At 31.2% G+C, this 20,883-nt stretch overlaps 2 protein-coding genes across 3 annotated transcripts; both read left to right on the top strand.

The window, feature by feature from the left end:
* Nucleotides 1–5,805: 5,805 nt before the first annotated feature.
* On the top strand, nucleotides 5,806–13,687 carry LOC8289797 (probable phospholipid-transporting ATPase 8). 2 transcript variants are annotated; one of them, XM_048374013.1, is made up of 11 exons: nucleotides 5,806–6,860; nucleotides 7,636–8,996; nucleotides 9,585–9,695; nucleotides 9,789–10,065; nucleotides 10,340–10,428; nucleotides 10,499–10,607; nucleotides 10,684–10,887; nucleotides 10,984–11,109; nucleotides 11,890–11,988; nucleotides 12,314–12,411; nucleotides 12,816–13,067. In XM_048374013.1, exons 1-11 carry the CDS (start codon nucleotides 6,477–6,479, stop codon nucleotides 12,907–12,909), a joined length of 2,952 nt encoding a protein of 983 aa, XP_048229970.1. In that variant the 5' UTR covers nucleotides 5,806–6,476; the 3' UTR covers nucleotides 12,910–13,067. The 2 variants fall into 2 exon arrangements, with proteins under 2 accessions (XP_048229970.1, XP_002524646.1); XM_002524600.4 differs by having other exon boundaries at nucleotides 5,808–6,860; nucleotides 12,314–12,505; nucleotides 12,816–13,687.
* Nucleotides 13,688–17,802: 4,115 nt separating this feature from the next.
* LOC8289796 lies at nucleotides 17,803–19,975 on the top strand. Its single transcript, XM_015722672.3, has 2 exons — nucleotides 17,803–18,681; nucleotides 19,312–19,975. The coding sequence occupies exons 1-2, from the start codon at nucleotides 17,872–17,874 to the stop codon at nucleotides 19,318–19,320; spliced, it is 819 nt and encodes a 272-aa protein (XP_015578158.1). The 5' UTR covers nucleotides 17,803–17,871; the 3' UTR covers nucleotides 19,321–19,975.
* Nucleotides 19,976–20,883: the final 908 nt, after the last annotated feature.

Here is a 20,883-nt window from a genome sequence, read left to right as displayed (position 1 = left end):
TCTGAATAATAATTAAATAGTTTTTCTGAATAAAAAAATAATTAAATTGTTTTCCAGGTGGAAATTGTGACTACTGGAAGCTACTTAAACTTCAACTATAACTTGCTTGAGGTATAGATAATATGTATTAAGAATTTTTTTTAATAATAGTTATATTTAAATTTAAATGAAATTAAAATTTTATATCAATAGATCCTATTGACATTATAATTATAAAAATTCATATATTTATCAAATTTGTTATCATATCCAGAAAATAAATAAATTTTTATTTAAAACGAGTGATTTTTCTTCTATTTTAAGATTACGATCCTCAAAAAAAATATTATATCACCTTGCGATTTGAGTTACGGAGGAAGTAGTAACTCACCCATAAACTAAAATACAGATCATCATCATCATCATGAAAAGTTTAGGACTGGAAGAGCTTGAAGGAATCTAAAATAAATAATGCCTTTACTGAAAATTCTTAAACAATTGACACCCAGAATACAGCTGCACTTGCGCAGCTCCAAACCCTAATTGTCTTTCACCAATAATTAGTTTATTATAGTTTGCCAATTAATAAAATCACATCATACACAAAAATGTTCTATTTGGAACACGTGAATCCATCAAAGCACTAACTTGGCCCTTTTGGCTTTTATATCCATTCCTTCTTCATTTCTTCCCTTTATTTATGACATCCAATTATTTAAACAGTTGTTTATGATCTTGGAAAATTTAAAAAGAGTGTTTCATGAATTTTCTTTGAGCACATGCCCTTCTTTTGTTGTATAGTGGATAGTGCTTTTCATCTGTGTGTCACCATCTTGTAGATTTAGTCATATTTGTGCTAAAACAAAGGCAATTAAGTTTTGTTCTTTTTAATTATACCACTTAAATTTTTTAACTCAATATATAATTTAAATGGCAAAAACGTTTATTTTTAAAATTTATATTAGATACGAATTTAAAGGGACAATTATTATTTATTGTATAATCTATATTATATGACATTCATCTCGAAAATAAAAGAAAATTCAGTGTATAGAATTAAACGATTAAATAACTTGTATTTATTTACAGTCTAAACCATTTATAAGAAATTCTAGTTTTTTAAAACCAAAGAATTAAAACTAATGTAGTGTAAGGATTCAATTAAGCTCTTTATCAATTTTAAGCATCCACAAAACTGGACAGCTTAAGGAGTCCTGATTCTCTCGCAAACAAAAGAAATATATGGAAGAAGAATTTTTAAATATTAAAAATAACTTATTAAATCCTTCCCAAAATATTAATTAAGACTTAAAATATAATAAAATAAATCGACTCAGACGTAGGTGAAAACACGAGCATAAATCAGCTGTAAGTGGCAATATGCAATGGGTACATAAACACTAAAAATCTACAGTCCGATCAAATCATAATCATGTTAAAAAAAAAAATCTGATTAAAATGAAAAGATCACAACCGGAGAGAGGGAGAGACATCAAACTTATATAAACGCTCCATAAAAACACAGCAGCAGATGTTTTCTATTGAAAAGAATGTAAAGTCGAGGAACACCTACGCTTCGACAGTGATTACTCGTGCAAGACTAAAGGCGGTAGCAGGGGCAGAGGCATAACGTGAACAAAAAGAAAAGGCGATGATGAAAACGGACGCAAATTTCATGTCCGATAAATAATATTATATATATATATATAATATTAATATGTAACTAATTTTATCTAAAAATAATGTGATAAAATTAAATTTATGGAAAAATTAATTTTAATTGAATGCAGGTTTATCTTATGAGTGATGCACAATAATTTTAGCAAAGGCTGCCTCTTATGAGTGAGATGGCTGTTGCCACTGTTTCTTCATATATATGCCAAATTTCTTTTAGGTAAAAAGAAAGAGAGAGAGGGAGAGAGAGAGAGAGAGATTCACATGTGAAAGTGTGTTCATCACCAAATTATTTATCTACTTTTCTCTTACAGCAAACTAACAAAAATGACCATTAAGCCTTAATGTAAGATGTCCTTAATAAGAAGATAACCTATGCAGAGAGTAAAAGTGGTTCGAGTTGTTAAAGAAATAAGGTTAGCCTATTCCCAGCTCATGGGGTCCTACGTTTGTTATTACTTTTACTTAAATTAGATTTATGTGGGATAAACAAATTAGTAATTTCATTTCATTAAGTTTTTCCACGTACGCATATATAGTAGTAGAGGTTGAAAGGGCTTTTGATAGATTTGTTTAATTATTTTAACTGATTACTAATTTTAATTAATTAATCTTAACTCAGAGTTGATACACAAAGTTCTAAAAGAAAACCTAGGAAGTCTGTCCTGTCGAGCATACAAGCAAGCACTGACATTAATTTGGAACTGCGTTAAACTCTTTATTTGCTATTTATTATTAATCTTTTGTTGGGTGCATATATTCGTGGCAAGGTCCATAATAATGTGGACCTTACTGGGTTCGATTTTGGACTGAGCTACATTCTGGGGCTCTGTTTGCCATATTGCCTTGGGCAATAGGTTTACTTTCTAAATTTGTTTGGGTGAGATCTTGCTTTTGGGCCAGTTCATCACTTCTATTATTCAATTTGATATTTGCCATTCTACCCAGTGTTAGTTTGGTATTAAGTTTGGAAAATTATTTTTGTGAAGAGCAGGTGAATAAATATTTTTCTTAAAAGCATGTTTGAAAAAAGTAGTTTGTAAAAAAATAAAAAAATTTAATATTTTAAATTAAAAAAATTTCAAATATGTTTTTTAACACTCAATAGCAATTCCAAATAAACCCTAAAAGAAAAAATTAAATATTAAAAGACGTTATTCAATCTTCCCAAAAAGTAAAATTATTTAAAAAAATGTTTGAACATTTACATTTTAATGTAACAATGAGACCAAGAATAATGTCTATAAAATTCAATTTATTTTCTTAGATCTATCTTAAACCAGACAAGGTATAGCAATAACAATTTATCGGTATTTTAATTTTATTAGGAGCTTTGCATATGATATTTATTTCAATTTTATTGTGAGCTTTGCATATATTATTTTTAATTTGTCGAAATGAAAAAAAAAATGATATAGGCAATCAAAAATAATTGCACTTTTTTTTAAATATCCTTAGTAAATATTTAACTATTTTAATTCAAATCCAATATAAAAAGACAAGGGTAAATTCAAATTGGTCAGTCTAGCAATTTTTTTAAATATAATAAAAAGAAAAAAATTTGAATTTAAATTGAAATATATATTTTATAATCCTACTAAGCCCTGTGCTATATATAAATTCATAAAGGGTACTTACTTGATGAAAAGCTTGTCGTTGGGATATATTGCAAAGCAAGCAAATAAGTGTTGAGGTTGAAGAACCTTCTTAATTAACCAAAAAAAAGGCCAAGTCAAAACAATAATTGGGCCTTCATTAATACGTTATTGGCAGGCAAAAGATGGTGAATGAAAGCTGTCGATGGCTTGTACCTTCTACAGGTTCTATTATTAGAGGTTCCATTGCCTCAATTGTCATACCCTATTATTGGTGGTTCGATTAAGCTGCTCTAAGTTTAGTAAAATTTATTCATTAATTCGTAACTCTCATTCTAATCCAAATTGCAGAATTTCAATATGAAATTCAACCAAGAAAACAACATATAAAACTTTGTCATAATTAAAATTGAAATAAAAATAAAATCACAATCAAATTATAAATTTAAAAACAACAAAAGATGTAGGACCAGTGTCAGTGGAAAAATATAATAATAAAAACTGAAGTTGTATTTCTTAATGCAGGGGAAGCAACAATTCTATCCAAAACTACAAGGAACCAACCCAAAATTATCTTAAAGCACAAGGGTTTCATAAAGATGGTGACAACTCGGATTTGGTAACAACAATCATATTAAGTTGGTGATAACTGATAAGAACATCACATTAAGAAGGGTCCAATTTCCTTATCACACTCCAACACTTAAAGAGATCATTTTTTTTTTTTTTTGCACTTGAGAAATTAAACTAATATTTTAAACAAGATGGAGAAAATACTTGGACAGATCCACGCAGATGCTCCATAAAGATGTACAACTTTGTAAGAGATAGCGTTTAGCCATTGTAGAGAAATTTCTAAGCATCATGTTAACACAGGCAGTATTTTGGACTAATTTTCATATCTTATAAACAAAAATTTACTAACATCTATAATTTTAGGTAAGACCTCCCCGGATAGGGATAATTGCCATTTTTAAGTGGGACAAAATATATATATATATATATATATACATACATAAAAATTAATAACATATATAAATGAATCACTTAAATTGAAGATATAATATTGTTCTTAATTTGATAGGATAAGATTGTAAAAAGTAGAATTCCTCGAATAAAATTATTTCTATTAATCAACACTAGTAAAAGTTAATAGTGCAATAAATTTAATATCACGAGTTATAAATAATATCAAAACTAGAAACTAGACAAGAGAAATATGTTTTGTCGCTAATATGAAAGAAGTGTTAATAGTGATTATTGATAAAAAAATAAAAAGTAAATAGATTTTTAACCACAGTAAAAATAAATTCGATCACTAAAATAATTTTAGGGTTGAAATTGGAATCTAACATTTGAAAATTTATACGATAAGATTATATATATATATATATATATATATAGACTCGGCTAATCCACGTACAAAGGCAACAATAAATCCACGACATCCTTCACACAATAATAATAATAATAATAATAAAAGAAAAGCAAAAGAAACTTAAAAAATGAAGATAGTAAGAGCATAATAGAATAATACTGATGGAAGAGATTGTGAGCATGTGGAGTTAAGGTTGATGGGGTTCCGGAAAGCAGGGGTCTTTCATGGAGTTATGTTGGGTGGGCTATGAAGTTAAGAGACTTGCAACCAATGGCAATGCATGTCTCTACTCTCCACTGTTGCTGTTAGGGTTATATTTACATAAGTCGGTCAACCCCAGTCACATCAAATAAAATAACTCTTTAGTGGGCAGGTGCCCATTTCGGCCAGCTTTTTCTAATCTTAATTCTTAGACATATTAAACGACGCCGTGGCAGAATGTTGTCAATTGTCATTATCCTGTAACACTCTTGAAAGACAGTTGGATCAAAATGGCAACAAAAGTCCACGGATTAACTGTTAAGCATATCGCCGTGTCTCTTTTTCTGTTTTTTACTGTACTGACGTCAACCTCCACGTGTCAAAGACTCCATGCGTCCAGATCTTTCTTTTTCTTCTTATTTTCTCCATGATCACCTGATTCGGCACCGTTATGAAGGCTAAATGGCCAAATTAGCCCCTATAATTTTGATCCATAGTCAAATTACCTTCTCATTTTCATTTGCAGTTAATTGAAGCTCTCGCACTTTTATTTATGATTAATTTAATTCTCAACTTTCAACTAAAACCAATTAGTTATTTAGATCTAAACTTTAAATAATCAATAACTATATAATCTATTGATGCTCACAATTAGTGTATCACAAATTAATAATTTAAATTTTTTATTAGGATTTTTACTATTAAAAGTTAAATGGTGATTGAATAAGAAATTATGTATTTGAATTATAAAGATTTTTATCTTTTAAAATACTTAACTATGTCTAAATTATTTGTGAAAATATAAAAAGAATATGAGATACGTATGATTATCAAACTCAACTTTTGAGCAAATTGATTGCGAGTAAAATGTAGGGGCTATGTTGACTTCTTCCTTAAATTTTAAGGGCTTATTTAGCCATTGATGAATCTATACTCCTTTCTTTTGCTTATTAGAGCGGCAAAGTTAACTACTTCACTAGTACACAGAATTCAATACAATACAATACAATACAATACAAAGCTCACTTTTCTTTTTGTTGTCTTTCTCTTCTCTCCTCCTCTCTACAACAAGGAAGAGATCTCTAGAGCTTCTGTTGAAAGCAAGGAATTCTTACAGTAACACATGAACTCTTGATAACTCCAAGTTATATTCGTAGGCAAACTTTCATCGTTTAGTTTGTAGTAATTGCTAATTGTTCAAGTATATATATTTTTTCCTCTTTTGGGTAGTGAACGGGGATAGGATAAAAGTGAGAACCTTTTGATGTTGGTTTTTTGCACTTGTGCTTGAAGTTCTGTATGTTGGATAGCTAAAAAGTTAGAATTTTTAGAATGTTAGACATATTTAAGGCTTATTTTGCTTGTCAAAGGTTTGATCTTTATGGTTCAGTTTTTAAGTACAGGATTAAGTCTTTAATTGTCTGGTAGTGTTTCTAGTTTCTAGATTGTTTTTGTTTTTTGGATTCACGGTATATGCTGTTTGGGACAACGGGCGTGTCATGTTTTTGTGATTGTACCAAGTCCTGTGACTTCCTGTTTGGTTGTTCTGTGCAAATGATACGATGAATGTGGATATGAGGGAAAATTCATCTGGCCTTTCTTTTTGAATGGACTAATTAAAGAGATTCATTTGAGTATAAACCCAGAAAATGACTAGGAGAAGCTTACATTTTAGCAAGCTATATTCATTTTCGTGTTTCAAATCTGCATTTAAAGATCACCATGCTCAAATTGGGCAAAAAGGGTACTCTAGAGTGGTGTACTGCAATGACCCTGATAATCCAGAGGCTCTTCAGCTTAAGTATAGGGGGAATTATGTATCCACTACCAAGTATACTGCAGTTAATTTTATACCCAAGTCATTGTTTGAGCAGTTTAGGAGGGTTGCAAATATATATTTTCTCGTTGTAGCTTGTGTTTCATTTAGTCCATTGGCTCCCTATACGGCGCTCAGCGTTCTTGCACCTTTGCTAGTAGTTATTGGAGCTACTATGGCTAAAGAAGGTGTGGAAGATTGGAGGCGAAGAAAGCAGGTAAGCTTTATTTTCCTTTTGCTTGCAATTATTTAGTTTTTCTTTTGTGCCTTATGATTGTTAGTATGCTTTGCATTCTGTTTCACGACTCTCTATACAATGTTTTTTTTTTTTTAATTTTGAATCCAACCGTCTCTTGTAATTGGTTATGGAGATATACTTAGGAGATATGAGGATGAACAAGTATAAGGGCCTTCTCAAGGATAGATTAAATCAGTTGTCTAGCTTGAGTATACATGTTAATATCAGTTAAACAAGCATGACTTACCTGTGATGACTGCATAGGCAAGATTATGGATGTCATCAACCAGTTGGCTATTATCTCTTTTATTTTAATAATATTTTGAACGCCATTCCAGAGAATTGGATGATAGTTCCAGAAATTTGTACATGCATGTGCAATTATAGGAAGGAAATTCATTTTGAGGGAGAGAGAGAGGGGGATATGAAATAGAGGAGGAAGGTGCTTTTGGTGGCATTTCCAACCAAAAGTTAGAGAATTCTAATTGTCAGCTACATTTTACTCTTAAATCTTTTAACTCTTCCAAATAGTAATTTGAAAATACTTTGCTGAAGAAGCATTTTCCTTTTAGAGGTAACAATCCATTTCAGTAACCTCAATATGTTTCGAAGGAGCATTTTCCTTTTAGAGGTAACAATCCATTTTAGCAGCCTCAATATGTTTCTTGGGTTTGCTTATGCACGCTTTATAGTGTACCGGCTAAAATTCCTTTTAAGGTCATAGATAACAGATTAAAATTTTGAATGGTTTCAGGATATAGAGGCCAACAACAGAAAGGTTAGAGTATATGGAAAAGATTACACTTTTTCTGAGACCAAATGGAAGAATCTCCGAGTTGGGGACCTTGTTAAGGTGACTAAGGATGAATACTTTCCTGCTGATTTGCTTCTGCTTTCATCAAGCTATGATGATGGTATTTCTTATGTGGAGACCATGAATCTTGATGGAGAGACTAATTTGAAGTTGAAGCATGCCTTGGAGGTGACATCATCTCTATGTGATGAAGAATCCTTCAAGAATTTTGTGGCCATGGTCAAGTGTGAGGATTCAAATGAAAATCTTTATTCCTTTGTTGGAACATTGAATTATAATGGAAACCACTATCCACTTTCACCACAACAAATTCTTTTGAGAGATTCCAAGCTCAAGAACACCGAATATATCTATGGTGTGGTTATTTTCACTGGACATGACACAAAAGTGATGCAAAATGCTGTGGATCCTCCTTCTAAGAGAAGTAAGATTGAGAGGAAAATGGATAAGATAATATACATCCTCTTTAGCACTTTGATTTTGATATCATTTGTTGGATCCCTATTTTTTGGAATTGAGACTAAAAGAGATATAAATGGTGGCGAGTACAGAAGGTGGTATCTTCAACCAGATGTCACAACTGTGTTTTATGACCCTCAAAGAGCATCCCTTGCTGCATTTTTTCACTTCTTGACAGGACTTATGCTGTATGGATATTTGATACCAATATCCTTGTATGTGTCAATTGAAATTGTAAAGGTGCTACAAAGCATTTTCATTAACCAAGATCAGGATATGTACTATGAGGAAACTGACAGGCCAGCACATGCACGCACGTCTAACTTGAATGAGGAACTCGGGCAGGTTGATACCATACTATCTGACAAAACAGGTACTTTGACATGTAACTCGATGGAGTTTGTCAAGTGTTCAATAGCAGGTAGTGCTTATGGCCGCGGTATGACAGAAGTGGAAAGGGCTTTGGCAAAGAGAATAAATGATGGACTGCCAGAAGCTGGTGATGATTCAGCTGATCAACCTGATGATAATGGCAATACAGGTTACCCAGGAAAGTCAATCAAGGGATTCAACTTCAGAGATGAACGCATAATGAATGGTCAATGGATTAATGAGCCTCAGTCAGATGTCATACAAAAGTTCTTTCAAGTGCTAGCCATTTGCCATACTGCAGTTCCTGAAAAAGATGAAAAATCAGGTGAAATTTTCTATGAAGCTGAGTCACCAGATGAAGCAGCCTTTGTTATAGCTGCGAGGGAAGTTGGCTTCGAATTGTGTGAAAGGACTCAAACAAGTATATCATTGTACGAGTTAGACCCCGCAGCTGGTAAAAAAGTTAAGCGGTAAGCTTTCAGGAACCCACCATTTTATTCTTTTTTTTCACAAAATAATTTAGTTTTTGTTTGTTGCTTCTTCTTTTTTAAAATATAGTTGCCTATGAGCTGCTGACGATTTTCATGATTATTGTAAATTACATTGTAAGGTATGAAACCACTATTTGATGTTTCCTTTAAACCATCCTTATTGTCCATTTATGGAAAAGCAACCTAAATCCTTCCTAGGTACATCTGAGTTCTCCTTCCTAGTGAGAGTGGGTAACATCCATACTTGGCAGCAAATGCAACACATAATATTGAGCCTACTTTTGATTTTGTTATTTTGTTGAATTTCTGTTAATTGGACTGTAATTTTATAATCAATATTGTAAAAGCTTTACTGGTATCAATTGCTCCAATAACCATTTCAGAAAGCCTAATTGAAGGTGGAAAAATAGAAAGGTCAAACTAGAGTTGTAGCATAATGAAAATTACTGAAAATAGGTGTCACACTGTTGATTCCTCTTATAGTTGTTTACTATTCTTCATTCGAGTTTGCTTTTCCTCTATGAGGTTTGATCAAACTGTTGATGTGATTCATTTTCTATACCACAGAATGTACCAACTTCTTCAAGTCCTTGAGTTCAGTAGCTCTCGCAAAAGAATGTCTGTGGTTGTGAGAAATGTTGAGAACAAGCTATTTCTCCTTTCCAAGGGCGCAGACAGGTTTGAATCCTGATGCAGAGAAACCTAACAGCTTATGCAGTTGTAAATTGGTTAACCAAAATCATGTTTGCATTTCTCTGCCTATATATACAGTGTGATCTTTGAAAGGCTCTCAAAAGATGGACGGTTGTTTGAGAGGAAGACCAAGGAGCACATCAAAAGATATGCTGAGGCCGGTTTGCGAACCTTGGTAATTGCATACCGGGAGCTTGATGAAGATGAATATGGAATATGGGAAAAAGACTTTTCAGAAGCCAAAGCAACAGTAACTGCAGACCGAGATGTATTGGTAGATGAAATTGCTGATAAAATTGAAAGGGATTTGGTTCTTCTAGGCGCTACAGCTGTCGAGGACAAACTACAAAAGGGGGTAGGTATCAAACTTGAAAATCCATATTTGTAGTCAAAACGTGGAAGAATTCTCACTGTTAGTCATTTTTATCTGTGCAAGGCTGCCCAACCTTTTCCTTTGTGTCATCTTTTTGAATGTTGTTGGCTGTTGGGTTTATTATCCATGTAAGATTTCATGCTAATTCCCAAGACAGCCAAAACCAGAGACCAGCCCATTTAAATATGTAGAACTCTTATTTCACAATTATACTTCTGCTGTTGGATAAGAATTGGTATTTTTCTCTCTTTTCCAGGTTCCTGAGTGTATTGAGACACTTGCACAGGCCGGAATCAAAATATGGGTTTTAACTGGCGACAAGATGGAAACAGCAGTAAATATAGGGTATTGTTTTAAGATTTTGGTAAATGATTATCCTGAAGGTTCCACATTATAATTATCAAAGTTCCTATAGGTATGCATGTAGTCTACTGAGACAAGAAATGAAGCAGATCATTATCACTCTGGACTCTCCAGATATTGAAGCTTTGGAAAAACAAGGGGATAAGGAGGCCATTTCTAAGGTACATGATTTCGAAGCTCATTGCTTTTCTTCTTCTTTTCATGCTATGAAATGTCTGGAATTTTTCGTCATTCTAGGCTTCTTTTCGAAGTGTGATGGAGCAAATAAGTGGTGGAAAATCTCAACTTAGTAAAGAAAGCTCAACATCATTTGGTTTAGTGGTTGATGGAAAAGCCTTGGCTATTGCACTGGACAAGAGTCTTGAGAAGAAATTTTTGGAGCTTGCACTCGGCTGTGCTTCTGTTATATGCTGTCGGTCTACTCCAAAACACAAAGCCCTTGTAAGCTGTATTCTCATACTAATCTTTTTCTGAAAGTTGTCATTTGACATTGTAACTGATGTCAAATAATCTAATAGAAATATAGGAGACATGCAGGTCACAAGACTGGTGAAAATGGAAACAGGTAAAACGACATTGGCAGTTGGTGACGGAGCAAATGATGTTGGCATGCTTCAGGAGTCTGATATTGGAGTTGGGATTAGTGGTGCTGAAGGAATGCAAGTTAGTATATTTGGGTCAGAACTATATAGGAGAATTGTCTTATTGCCATTGCATTTCAAAGATAACAGCGACATTATGCTTTGAAAGATTTGTTATTAATTTTATAGGTTAAATTTCAACCACTTGTATGTTTGTCTTTATCTCTGAGTCCATTAGGATACAAAAATATAATTAGAAGGTTGTACCTGTACCTAGATCACCTTCCCAAGAACCTTATCTAGTTAGAGCAGTGTTCCATAAATTGGATATGAATCATCTTTCTGCATTTACCTCTTTGTTCCCATTTGACACGAGAAGCATAGCTCATAATCCTTATAAACAAAACATATCTCAACATTTTGGTCATCTGTGTCAAGAATGTAACTTTTACTTCTAGGTTGTGTCACAAGTGTGGGAATATACAGTTTAGACATTGCCAGAAAGGAAAACCTGATTCAAACCTGTATTTATTATTGATCATTTGGAAAGAGGAGATAAGCAGGTTCAAAATAATTGGGTTACGGGATTCACGTCTACTGAAAGTGACCCCTTTGCCTTTTCCTTGTGTCTCTATTTGCCATCTATTCCATATGTTATTGTTCATTGATCTGTTTTTAAGTTGCATCCTCATAGATATCTTAAGATATGTTTTCTTTACTTTAGTGGGTTTTTTTTTGTACAATGTTTTATAATCAATCAACTCTCAGTTCTTGGTTGAAACATTTTCCAGAATGAGGTTCAATGATGCTAATAAACTACTGAAATTAATAATGATTATCATTATTGTTATTTTGGCTTCAGGCTGTGATGGCGAGTGATTTTGCAATAGCACAATTCCGTTTTCTGGAACGTTTGTTGCTGGTACATGGTCACTGGTGTTATAGGCGAATAGCCATAATGGTAATATCGTGTTCTTCTGTGCTAATTCGATCTCTCTAGAAATGTATGATAACTGTATGGAGAAATGGAAACTAATACTGGTATTTAGTATCTTTGCAGCATGTTTTCTTTTTGGCTTTCAATGTAATAAATGAAATTAGGGAAAGATTGAATTTTATCTCTTTCATATACCCTTTTCAAATTAGTTCTCATGATGCAATTAGAGGTTTATGTTTTCATTTGTTTCCTTTCAACAGAATATAATATTTGCGAAAAGCAAGAGAAAATGAAAAAATATGGTCAAACCGACCTAATTACTTCTATTGTCATTTCTTTGGTGATGCAGATATGTTACTTCTTCTACAAGAACATCGCATTTGGATTTACTTTATTTTGGTTTGAGGCCTACACTTCTTTCTCTGGTCAGCCAGCTTATAATGACTGGTATATGTCATTTTACAATGTCTTCTTCACTTCACTTCCTGTAATAGCTCTTGGTGTTTTCGATCAGGATGTCTCTTCAAGGCTTTGCCTAAAGGTATTATCAATAGAATATCTTAGACAAGGGATCTGAATTATAATTCCAGCAGTAGGGTTCATTACCCCATTTAACAGAAAGGCAAATACATCAGTGTTCTTCAGACCTCAAAGAAAAATGTTAACACTGAATTTGACAGAATAGAATCTGTGAATATGTTTATTTTTCTACCGCATGCCTAGAAACTTGTGCAATATACAAAAATGTAGTTACTGTATCAGTACTTCCAGATGGTATAATATAATGCGCAGAGAGTTTATCTAGAGCAGAAGACTAATTCTATTGATCTCATTGTCGTCTCTTTTTACAGTATCCTGTGTTATATCAAGAGGGAGTACAAAACATCCTCTTCAGCTGGCCACGCATTCTTGGTTGGATGTGTAATGGGATCCTCAGTTCCATAGTTATCTTCTTCTTCACCACCAACTCCATGATTGATCAGTCTTTCCGTAGAGATGGTCAAATGGTTGACTTTGAGATTCTTGGGGCTACGATGTACACATGTGTAGTGTGGGCTGTAAATTGCCAAATGGCACTTTCAATCAATTACTTCACTTGGATACAGCACTTCTTCATCTGGGGAAGCATAGCCTTTTGGTATATATTTTTGCTGATATACGGTTCACTCTCACCTATTGTATCTACAACAGCATTTAGAGTTCTTGTGGAAGCCTGTGCTCCAAGCCCTCTCTATTGGCTTGTCACTCTTCTTGTTGTTATTGCCACCCTGCTACCTTACTTTTCCTACAGAGCATTTCAGTCTCGTTTCCAGCCAATGATTCATGACATAATACAAATCCGGCGATCAGAAGGCTCAGAACCTGAAGCTTGTAATGAGTTGCCAAGTGGGGTCAGGGTGAAAATGCATCAACTGCAGGAAAATCTAAGGCACAGAAACATGTAGTTTTCTTTTCCGCTTTTTTTAGGTATTTCATATACGTTTGTGTTGGAAAAGTAAAATGTAGGTCTGGGATATGTGTGTAAATGTGCGAGGGCAGGGCTTGATCATCCCTGCCACTAGGTTAGTAGAGTGGTTCATTGTTTCTTCAAATCCTGATAATTGTTCTGCTTGTTTTAAAGTGTACCAGAAAAACAGGAGGAAGTTATGCATCGGTGTCTTGTAAATCATCAGCAATGTAAATTTGGTAAATGTGGAAAGTACATATTATATTGATCTCTAAATTATGCTCACTGTCTTGTGGGTATGTATTAATTTTCATAAATGGCTCCTCATCTCTAAATTGATAGGATGTGGAAATTTACATTTTACACAGTTGCAGTGAATAAATATTTTATATTTTAACATCAAATATGTATAATTATTTATCAGATGGAAACATATGCCTGCACTAATCAGTCTTTACTAGCACATGAATCACGAACAAATGTGGAAAACAATTTCTCAAACTCAATAAAACATTTATAACTACTTTATCAAAAATTTGAATTTAGAAAAAGTGATTTAAGGAATTTATGAATTAATTTGTCCTATATATCATTTGATTGCAACTAATTTCTTTTCTCTTTTAAATTGCAAATATAGAGGCATCACAACTAAGTCTAAGAGCAATAATATCATCAACCCAATAATGTATAAGCCATCGATAAATTAATGAAGGTCTTGTGAAGTTTGACTTTTATTTCAAGTCTAGAAGACAATCATCCACTTCTTGAAGCCACCTTAAATGAACGTATTATTATTATTATTATTATTATTATTTGATAATTACGTGATGCATGTCAGGTAAACCTACGAAATTGCTCAAATAAACTAAAAATAAATATTATTTAAAGAAAGACAACTTGCTTTCCTCTTGGCCAATGAATATCTAATTAATAAGTCTGCTCCAATTTGGAAATTTGGTCAACAACTATAGGTTAGGTATATATGCATATAATTTATTGAAGATACATATGGCATGCATGATCAACGACGACTACTAGTTAACAATGTGTACTTCTTTCATTAATTTACCTTATATATATTGAATTAAGAAGCAATAGTGCTACAAATAATTCACTGCTTAAAACTATCTATATTAATTCATGGTATTTCTTTTTCTTTAAATTTTTCAATGTATCAAAAAAAAAAAAAAAACCTAATATAACATGGTTAAGTATCATCAACCGATTAATTTTTGTTCTTTTTTTAGTTCTTTAAATATTTTCAGAGTTAACTGAAAAAATAAATAGAAAAAATGCGGTTTTTCCAAAATAATTTTCAACATCACTAAATAAAATTTTAAGAAATTATAAATGTGCTTAAGTTACTTTATATATATTTATTTAAGAAGGTTAATTCGTGTGGCAAGAGAATTTATACTTGTTTCTTATTAATTAAGGTTTTGATTTTATAAATAGTACTGTTAAAATTTATTCATGAATGTCGATGCTTATGACTCTTAAAATGTCTTTGATAAAGTACAGTTAGATATCTAACATTCTAAAAAAAAAAGGTAATTGTATTTTTTTATATTATATTAGTTACTTTCTGATATTTAAAATATATTTTTTTATTATTTTATTTTATAATTTTATATTAAAAAAATTTTGTCAAAATTTCTGTTAGATAACTGTTAATTAAGTTTGATTTTATATTATTTGCCTCTTAATCTTTTGTGTAATATATAAATTGCCCTTTATAGTTTATTTATTATACTAAAACTTCTTTAACTAATTTTTATATAAAAATCAATTTTAGTGTCTATGTAAAAATAATTAATTTATGTTCTTTAATTACTCTAATTCTTAACATAATCAAATTTCAATAAAATTTAAATATTTTAAAAGTATTTATATTAATTAAAATACTAAATATTTATATAATTTACTTTAAATTGTTATGCTAGTAAAATTGTAACTTTAATAAGAAATTTGAAGATCAAATTATTATTTTTATTAATTTATATTTTTAATTATATTGACTTTTAAAATGAAAGGAGACAGTAAATAAAATATAAGAAGTAATTTGTATATTACATATAAAATCAAGAGGTCAATAGTATAAAACTAAATCTAATTAACCATACTATAATAGAAGTTCTAACGGAATGAATTTTTAGTATAAAATTATAAAATAGAAAAAATAAAAAAGAAATATCTTTTAGATATCAGAAAGTAATTATTAGAATATAAAAAACACATAAACAAATAATAATTACTTTTTAAAAAAATAACAAATGAAATGTTAAGTTACTGAATAGTAGAAAAAAGAAATATGCAAATAGGAAATCTTGATGTCCTGGTAGGTGGTAATAATTAATGGCAGTTCGTTTAAATTAAAATAACCAAAACTCACTCAGAATCTTTCATTCAATCTTATTTTATTCACTAAATAATAAGTAAAATAAGTTTCTTAGATGGTGAAACTCTTACCACACTGTAAGAGGGCTGATCTTTACCCAATAATTCCCTTATTTAATCGTACAAAAGAAAATCTTGAATTTTACACAAAATTTGAAGCCTGTCTAAGTTGACATGACTAAGTAAAGCTGATTAAGAAAGACCTGTCTACTTAATCCCTGTTAATGAATGTGCTAAGAAACGAGGTTGATCCTACAATTAATTGAAAAATTAAAGGTTTAAATCTGACAAGTCACAATAAAATAATCAACAGATTTAATTTGCACTTGATAAGGAGACACTAAATTTGCGTGACAGGTTGGTTACTGAAACGAGTGTCATCAACGTCATGGCTCTGCTGTATGCTGCTTGGTGTGCAAGTAATTTTCCTCTAATTGAGGATCAATTTTATTTGTTTCTAGAAACGCACAAGTCTACTGCCTGCCTTGCCCACTTCTAGAATTCTCCTTTCTTTAAAAGGTCTTAACTTTTTAATTTTCATATTTTAACTTATGATTTGCGCACGAGGATGATAGACGACTTCCAATCCCCAAACCTTTTCCCCACCTCTTTGGAGTCAGATTTGCAGAAAATTTCACTAAAATATATGCCAAATGGTTTTATATATATCATTATAAAAAATTCTATTTTTAATTTGGACTAGTTATAAATAATTATTATTAATGAATTATAAATTTTTTAAATTTTATTTAAAGAAAATATTTTTTATATATTAATATTTATATATAATTAAAAATATATATTATACTATATATTATTTACATATTTACATTCTCCCCTATAATAAAATAAATATACTCAAAAACTTAATAATCTTCTAAAATCATTCTATTTTGAGTTTAAAAATTTAAAATTTATAAAAAGAAAATGTTTATATGAACTTTCAAGAAATTGATAAACTAAAAATCAGATAATAAAAATTTCAAATTTGTTATTTTTTCATTGATTTATTTTGTTTGGAGTTTCTTTATAAGGAGTCTTATTCTATTTTTAGAGTTTTTGAGCTTGACGAGCAGGTATCGTGCAATCTCTGTATTTTTTCTGCTTCTAAATATATATATATATATATTTTTTATTTTTTATAGATAATAATACAATGTGTCAAATGTTTATTCTTTTTTTTTTTGTTTACTTTTTCAATTGTGTTTAACGTGTGATTAACCACACTACTTTATCTATTTTTATAACCCAAAAATTACCAATTTTAATTGTCACACAAATACATAATTAACTTCAAGTCATGAATTGATAATAATACATTTTGATTTTTATGAATCTCGAACTAAAATAAGCTTTTATATTGAACTTGAATTAAATTGAAATTTGCATAAAAATGGTAAAATAGATTATATACTATTTGTCTTGTCGAGTTATCCAAGTATCCCGTCAAGATCAAAGCTGGTAGTTCATGGGTGTGCAATCCATTTACAAGAAGCAACTATCCAAACTACTACAACCAATAACCAAACACCCTTTGCCACAAAAACGACATTGCTTTGCCCCCCATACTGAACCAAAATGTATTCCTATCTTTCCTCCTCCTGCACTTCCATTATACTACAATGCAGCGCCACCGTATCAATAAATGTACTCAACACACTTGGCGTTTACATATACGCCGATCATCACGATCTTCTTTATTATTTTACTTAACTCCGCCCCCACCACCTACATGCGCACGTGTGAATCTAACAGAACTGGCTGCGTTCACATTATTTTAACCGTGCCTATCACGCAACGCCAATGCACTACTACAGTATGTAAAAGCAAAGAGCGTCGACGTCCTAAAACTTTCTCGCCCTTTTATTTTATTTTTTATCTGATTTTGTCAAATTAATTAATCTTTTCTATTTGAGATAATCACACGCGTAATCCCTTTCCCAACTACCCTTTAAACACACATATATATACTCGCTTCGCACATGGCAAACTCATCGTCTCTATTCAGGTCTCTCTCTCTCTCTCTCTCTCTCTCTCTCTCTCTCTCTCTTAGATTACAAAAAATGCAAGATCAAGACTCTACAGTGTCGTTTTGTCCCAGCTTCAATAGTTATTCTTCTAATCATCAACTAGCAGATATCGCGGCTAAAGTCACCAAAGAAGAACGGCAAGGAAATGAGTTTTTAGAAGAAGCGAGTATTTTCACTGTGCCCAGGCACCCAAACGGCGGCGTAGAAGAAAGCAGCAGCAGCGATGAAGACGAAAACGACGACGATTTTGAATTCGTTTTAGTTCGCGCAAATCCTGACGGAAATGAAACGGCTTTTCCGATTTTCCCGCTCTTTAACCGAGATCTTTTGTTAGATTATGAAAATAACAAGGAAGAACACCACGATCACGGTGACATGATTCGGTTACCGTTAAAGAAACTGTTTAATGACGATCGAGATCCTCCGTCATCGTCATCATCATCATCAGAGGCGGACGAATTAGAAGGAGTTTCACCGGGAACATATTGTGTTTGGACGCCGTCGAAATTCTCATCATCGCCATCGCCATCGCCGTCGAGATGCAAGAAGAGTAATTCTACTGGATCATCGTCGAAGCAACAACGATGGCGATTACGAGATTTATTGCATCTTAAAAGAAGTAGTAGTGACGGCAAGGAGTCATTTATATTTTTGAATACAGATCATAATAATAATAATAATAATAATAACAAGAAATTAGAGGAGAAGATTGAGAAAAGCAAAAGCATTAAAGGGAAAGGGAAAGACAAAATAGCGTCGGCGCATGAAGTGTTTTATGTGAGGAGCAAGGCACTGAAGGAAGGAGATAAGCGAAGGTCTTATTTACCTTACAGGCAAGGATTGGTTGGTTTCTTTGCTAATGTTAATGGATTTGGCAGGAGTGTTCCTCCTTTTTGATAATTCAGATTTTGAGCTCAAATTAACTTATTCTCAATATATTAATTTGTAAATAGTTGTGTAGTTGGAGGCTGTTAATAGCTATAAATATTTGGCTGCTCATTATTGTAAATTGAGTAAAATATATGCTAGTAATTTTCTTTTATTGTTTGTTTTGGTTGCTATGTGGAAAAAGATTGATTATCCATTTTTTACGGCTTATTTGCTTTCCAGTTTAGTGAGTCGTTCCATGCTGACTGTCCTTTCTATTCTACAATTAACTTACAGAAATGGTCCCTTTGTTTTTTGTACCTAAAAGCATTCCTGATTGTTCTTTTGACATTTCTTTTCCCCTTTTGGGATTCCAAACCAATTCTACAGATACAGTATTCAAAAATTAGTCTCCGAATATCTATCATATCATATGAGTCCCAATTTAGCAATTAAACAAAAGTATATTCACTCATAAAATAAATATGCTGTTTAATTAATTGGCAGTGTTTATTAAAATTTATAACAGCGATGCATTTAGTTTAAATAATAAAATATTTACTATTGAAAGATAAGAAAGTCTTCATTTCTGTATCTCTGTATCAGGTGAGGTGATTTTTTTATCTTCATGGCAAGTAAAAAGAAAGGATGGATACCTCCTAAATAAGGAAAAACAGTGGTGAGGCTACGGGCAGACATTTGAAGTAGGCATTTAATGGGATGTTCCGGTGAGAAAGCGACTAATTTATTGATACTGCACGCCTAATTTGCGGTTATGGGCATGAAAATTGCACCTCTTTTATCTGACTTGGCACTGTTGATGACCCAATTTCTCAGTTGTTACTTCCACATCAAGGAGACAGGCATGTGATTCTCATTTAATATATGCACGTGGTCCATCTCTGGAGTAGAATTAATTAATGAACTCCTAAATTTGATATTTTCAAAATTCTTATACGTTTATTTCTGGGACTGGAATCAAACCGAGCTTAGTGGAACATTAATAAGTTAGAAATTTAGTTTGTTTAATTTTAGCAAAGGTTAGGAGTTTGGCTCGAATTCAATTCAAGCTTTTATAATAGAGTTTGAGCTCGATTTGTTTGAAAATAATTAGACTCACAAACAGTTCGAGCTCGATTTGTAATTAACTCAGTCGGATAAATAGTTCGAGCTCGATTCAAATTTAATTAATTAAGTGGTTGAATAATAAAAAAAATTTGAGTTCGAGTTCGTTAAATACAATTTCAGTTCGAACTCAAATTTATTAAAATTTTTGATAATTAAATTAATTAATAGCAACACCTAAAATTATAGTAAAAGATGTATCAAATTTAGTACAAAAAAAATCAAATTTATAATAAAAACAATTACTATTAGCGTCTAAAATTATAATCAAATATGTAAAAAGAAAGTATTAAAAAAAATGATGAACTAAAGACCAACAATGTATAAAAATCACAATAAAACTATATTATATATCACAAGTCTGTATTAACTTAGAATAGCATATAAATCAACCTAACAATTTTTTTTTTAGTGACACTCACTTTTTAATAAATAATATTTATAAAATTTAAAATATAACAATAATTAATTTTTTTTCATAATAATATATTAACTTATATAAATTGTAGTCTTGATTTATTTTAGCTTAGTTTTTAATTTGATTACCATTTATAAATATAAACATAAATTTTGTACAAAAAATTATAAATTAAAATTTTCTTAAAGAAATTATACGATTCAACACTGAGACTCCACTCTATTAGCTCTAAGATTTGAGTCGGACAAATATGAGATATCTAAGAACTGAAAAGTATGAGATTGAAAAAATAATACTTTATATTAAGGTTAAAATATATATAAGATTTCGTAATAATAACAATATGCTACAGACTATATTCATTTAGACATAATATCTATGCTATTGCCTACTAATTTAGATTTTCTTAATAAATAAATTGTTATTAAATTAGTATACTTAGAGAATGCATTTAGAATATTTTTACCGCCGTAAAAATATAATTAAATTTATAATATATAATAATTTATATATAAATTAAAATTCTAATAATGAATCAATTTTATTTTATCTAAATTAAAAATATTTATTTTTTTAAATTATTATAAAATATATTTAAATGGGGCCGAGAGCTGTTCATTCTATAATCCTCATGC

This window comes from Ricinus communis, chromosome 5, assembly GCF_019578655.1.
Source record: "Ricinus communis isolate WT05 ecotype wild-type chromosome 5, ASM1957865v1, whole genome shotgun sequence".
NCBI classification, from domain to species: domain Eukaryota; kingdom Viridiplantae; phylum Streptophyta; class Magnoliopsida; order Malpighiales; family Euphorbiaceae; genus Ricinus; species Ricinus communis.
Note: the sequence above shows the minus strand (reverse complement) of the source record. Positions and strands in the feature narration are given on the sequence as shown.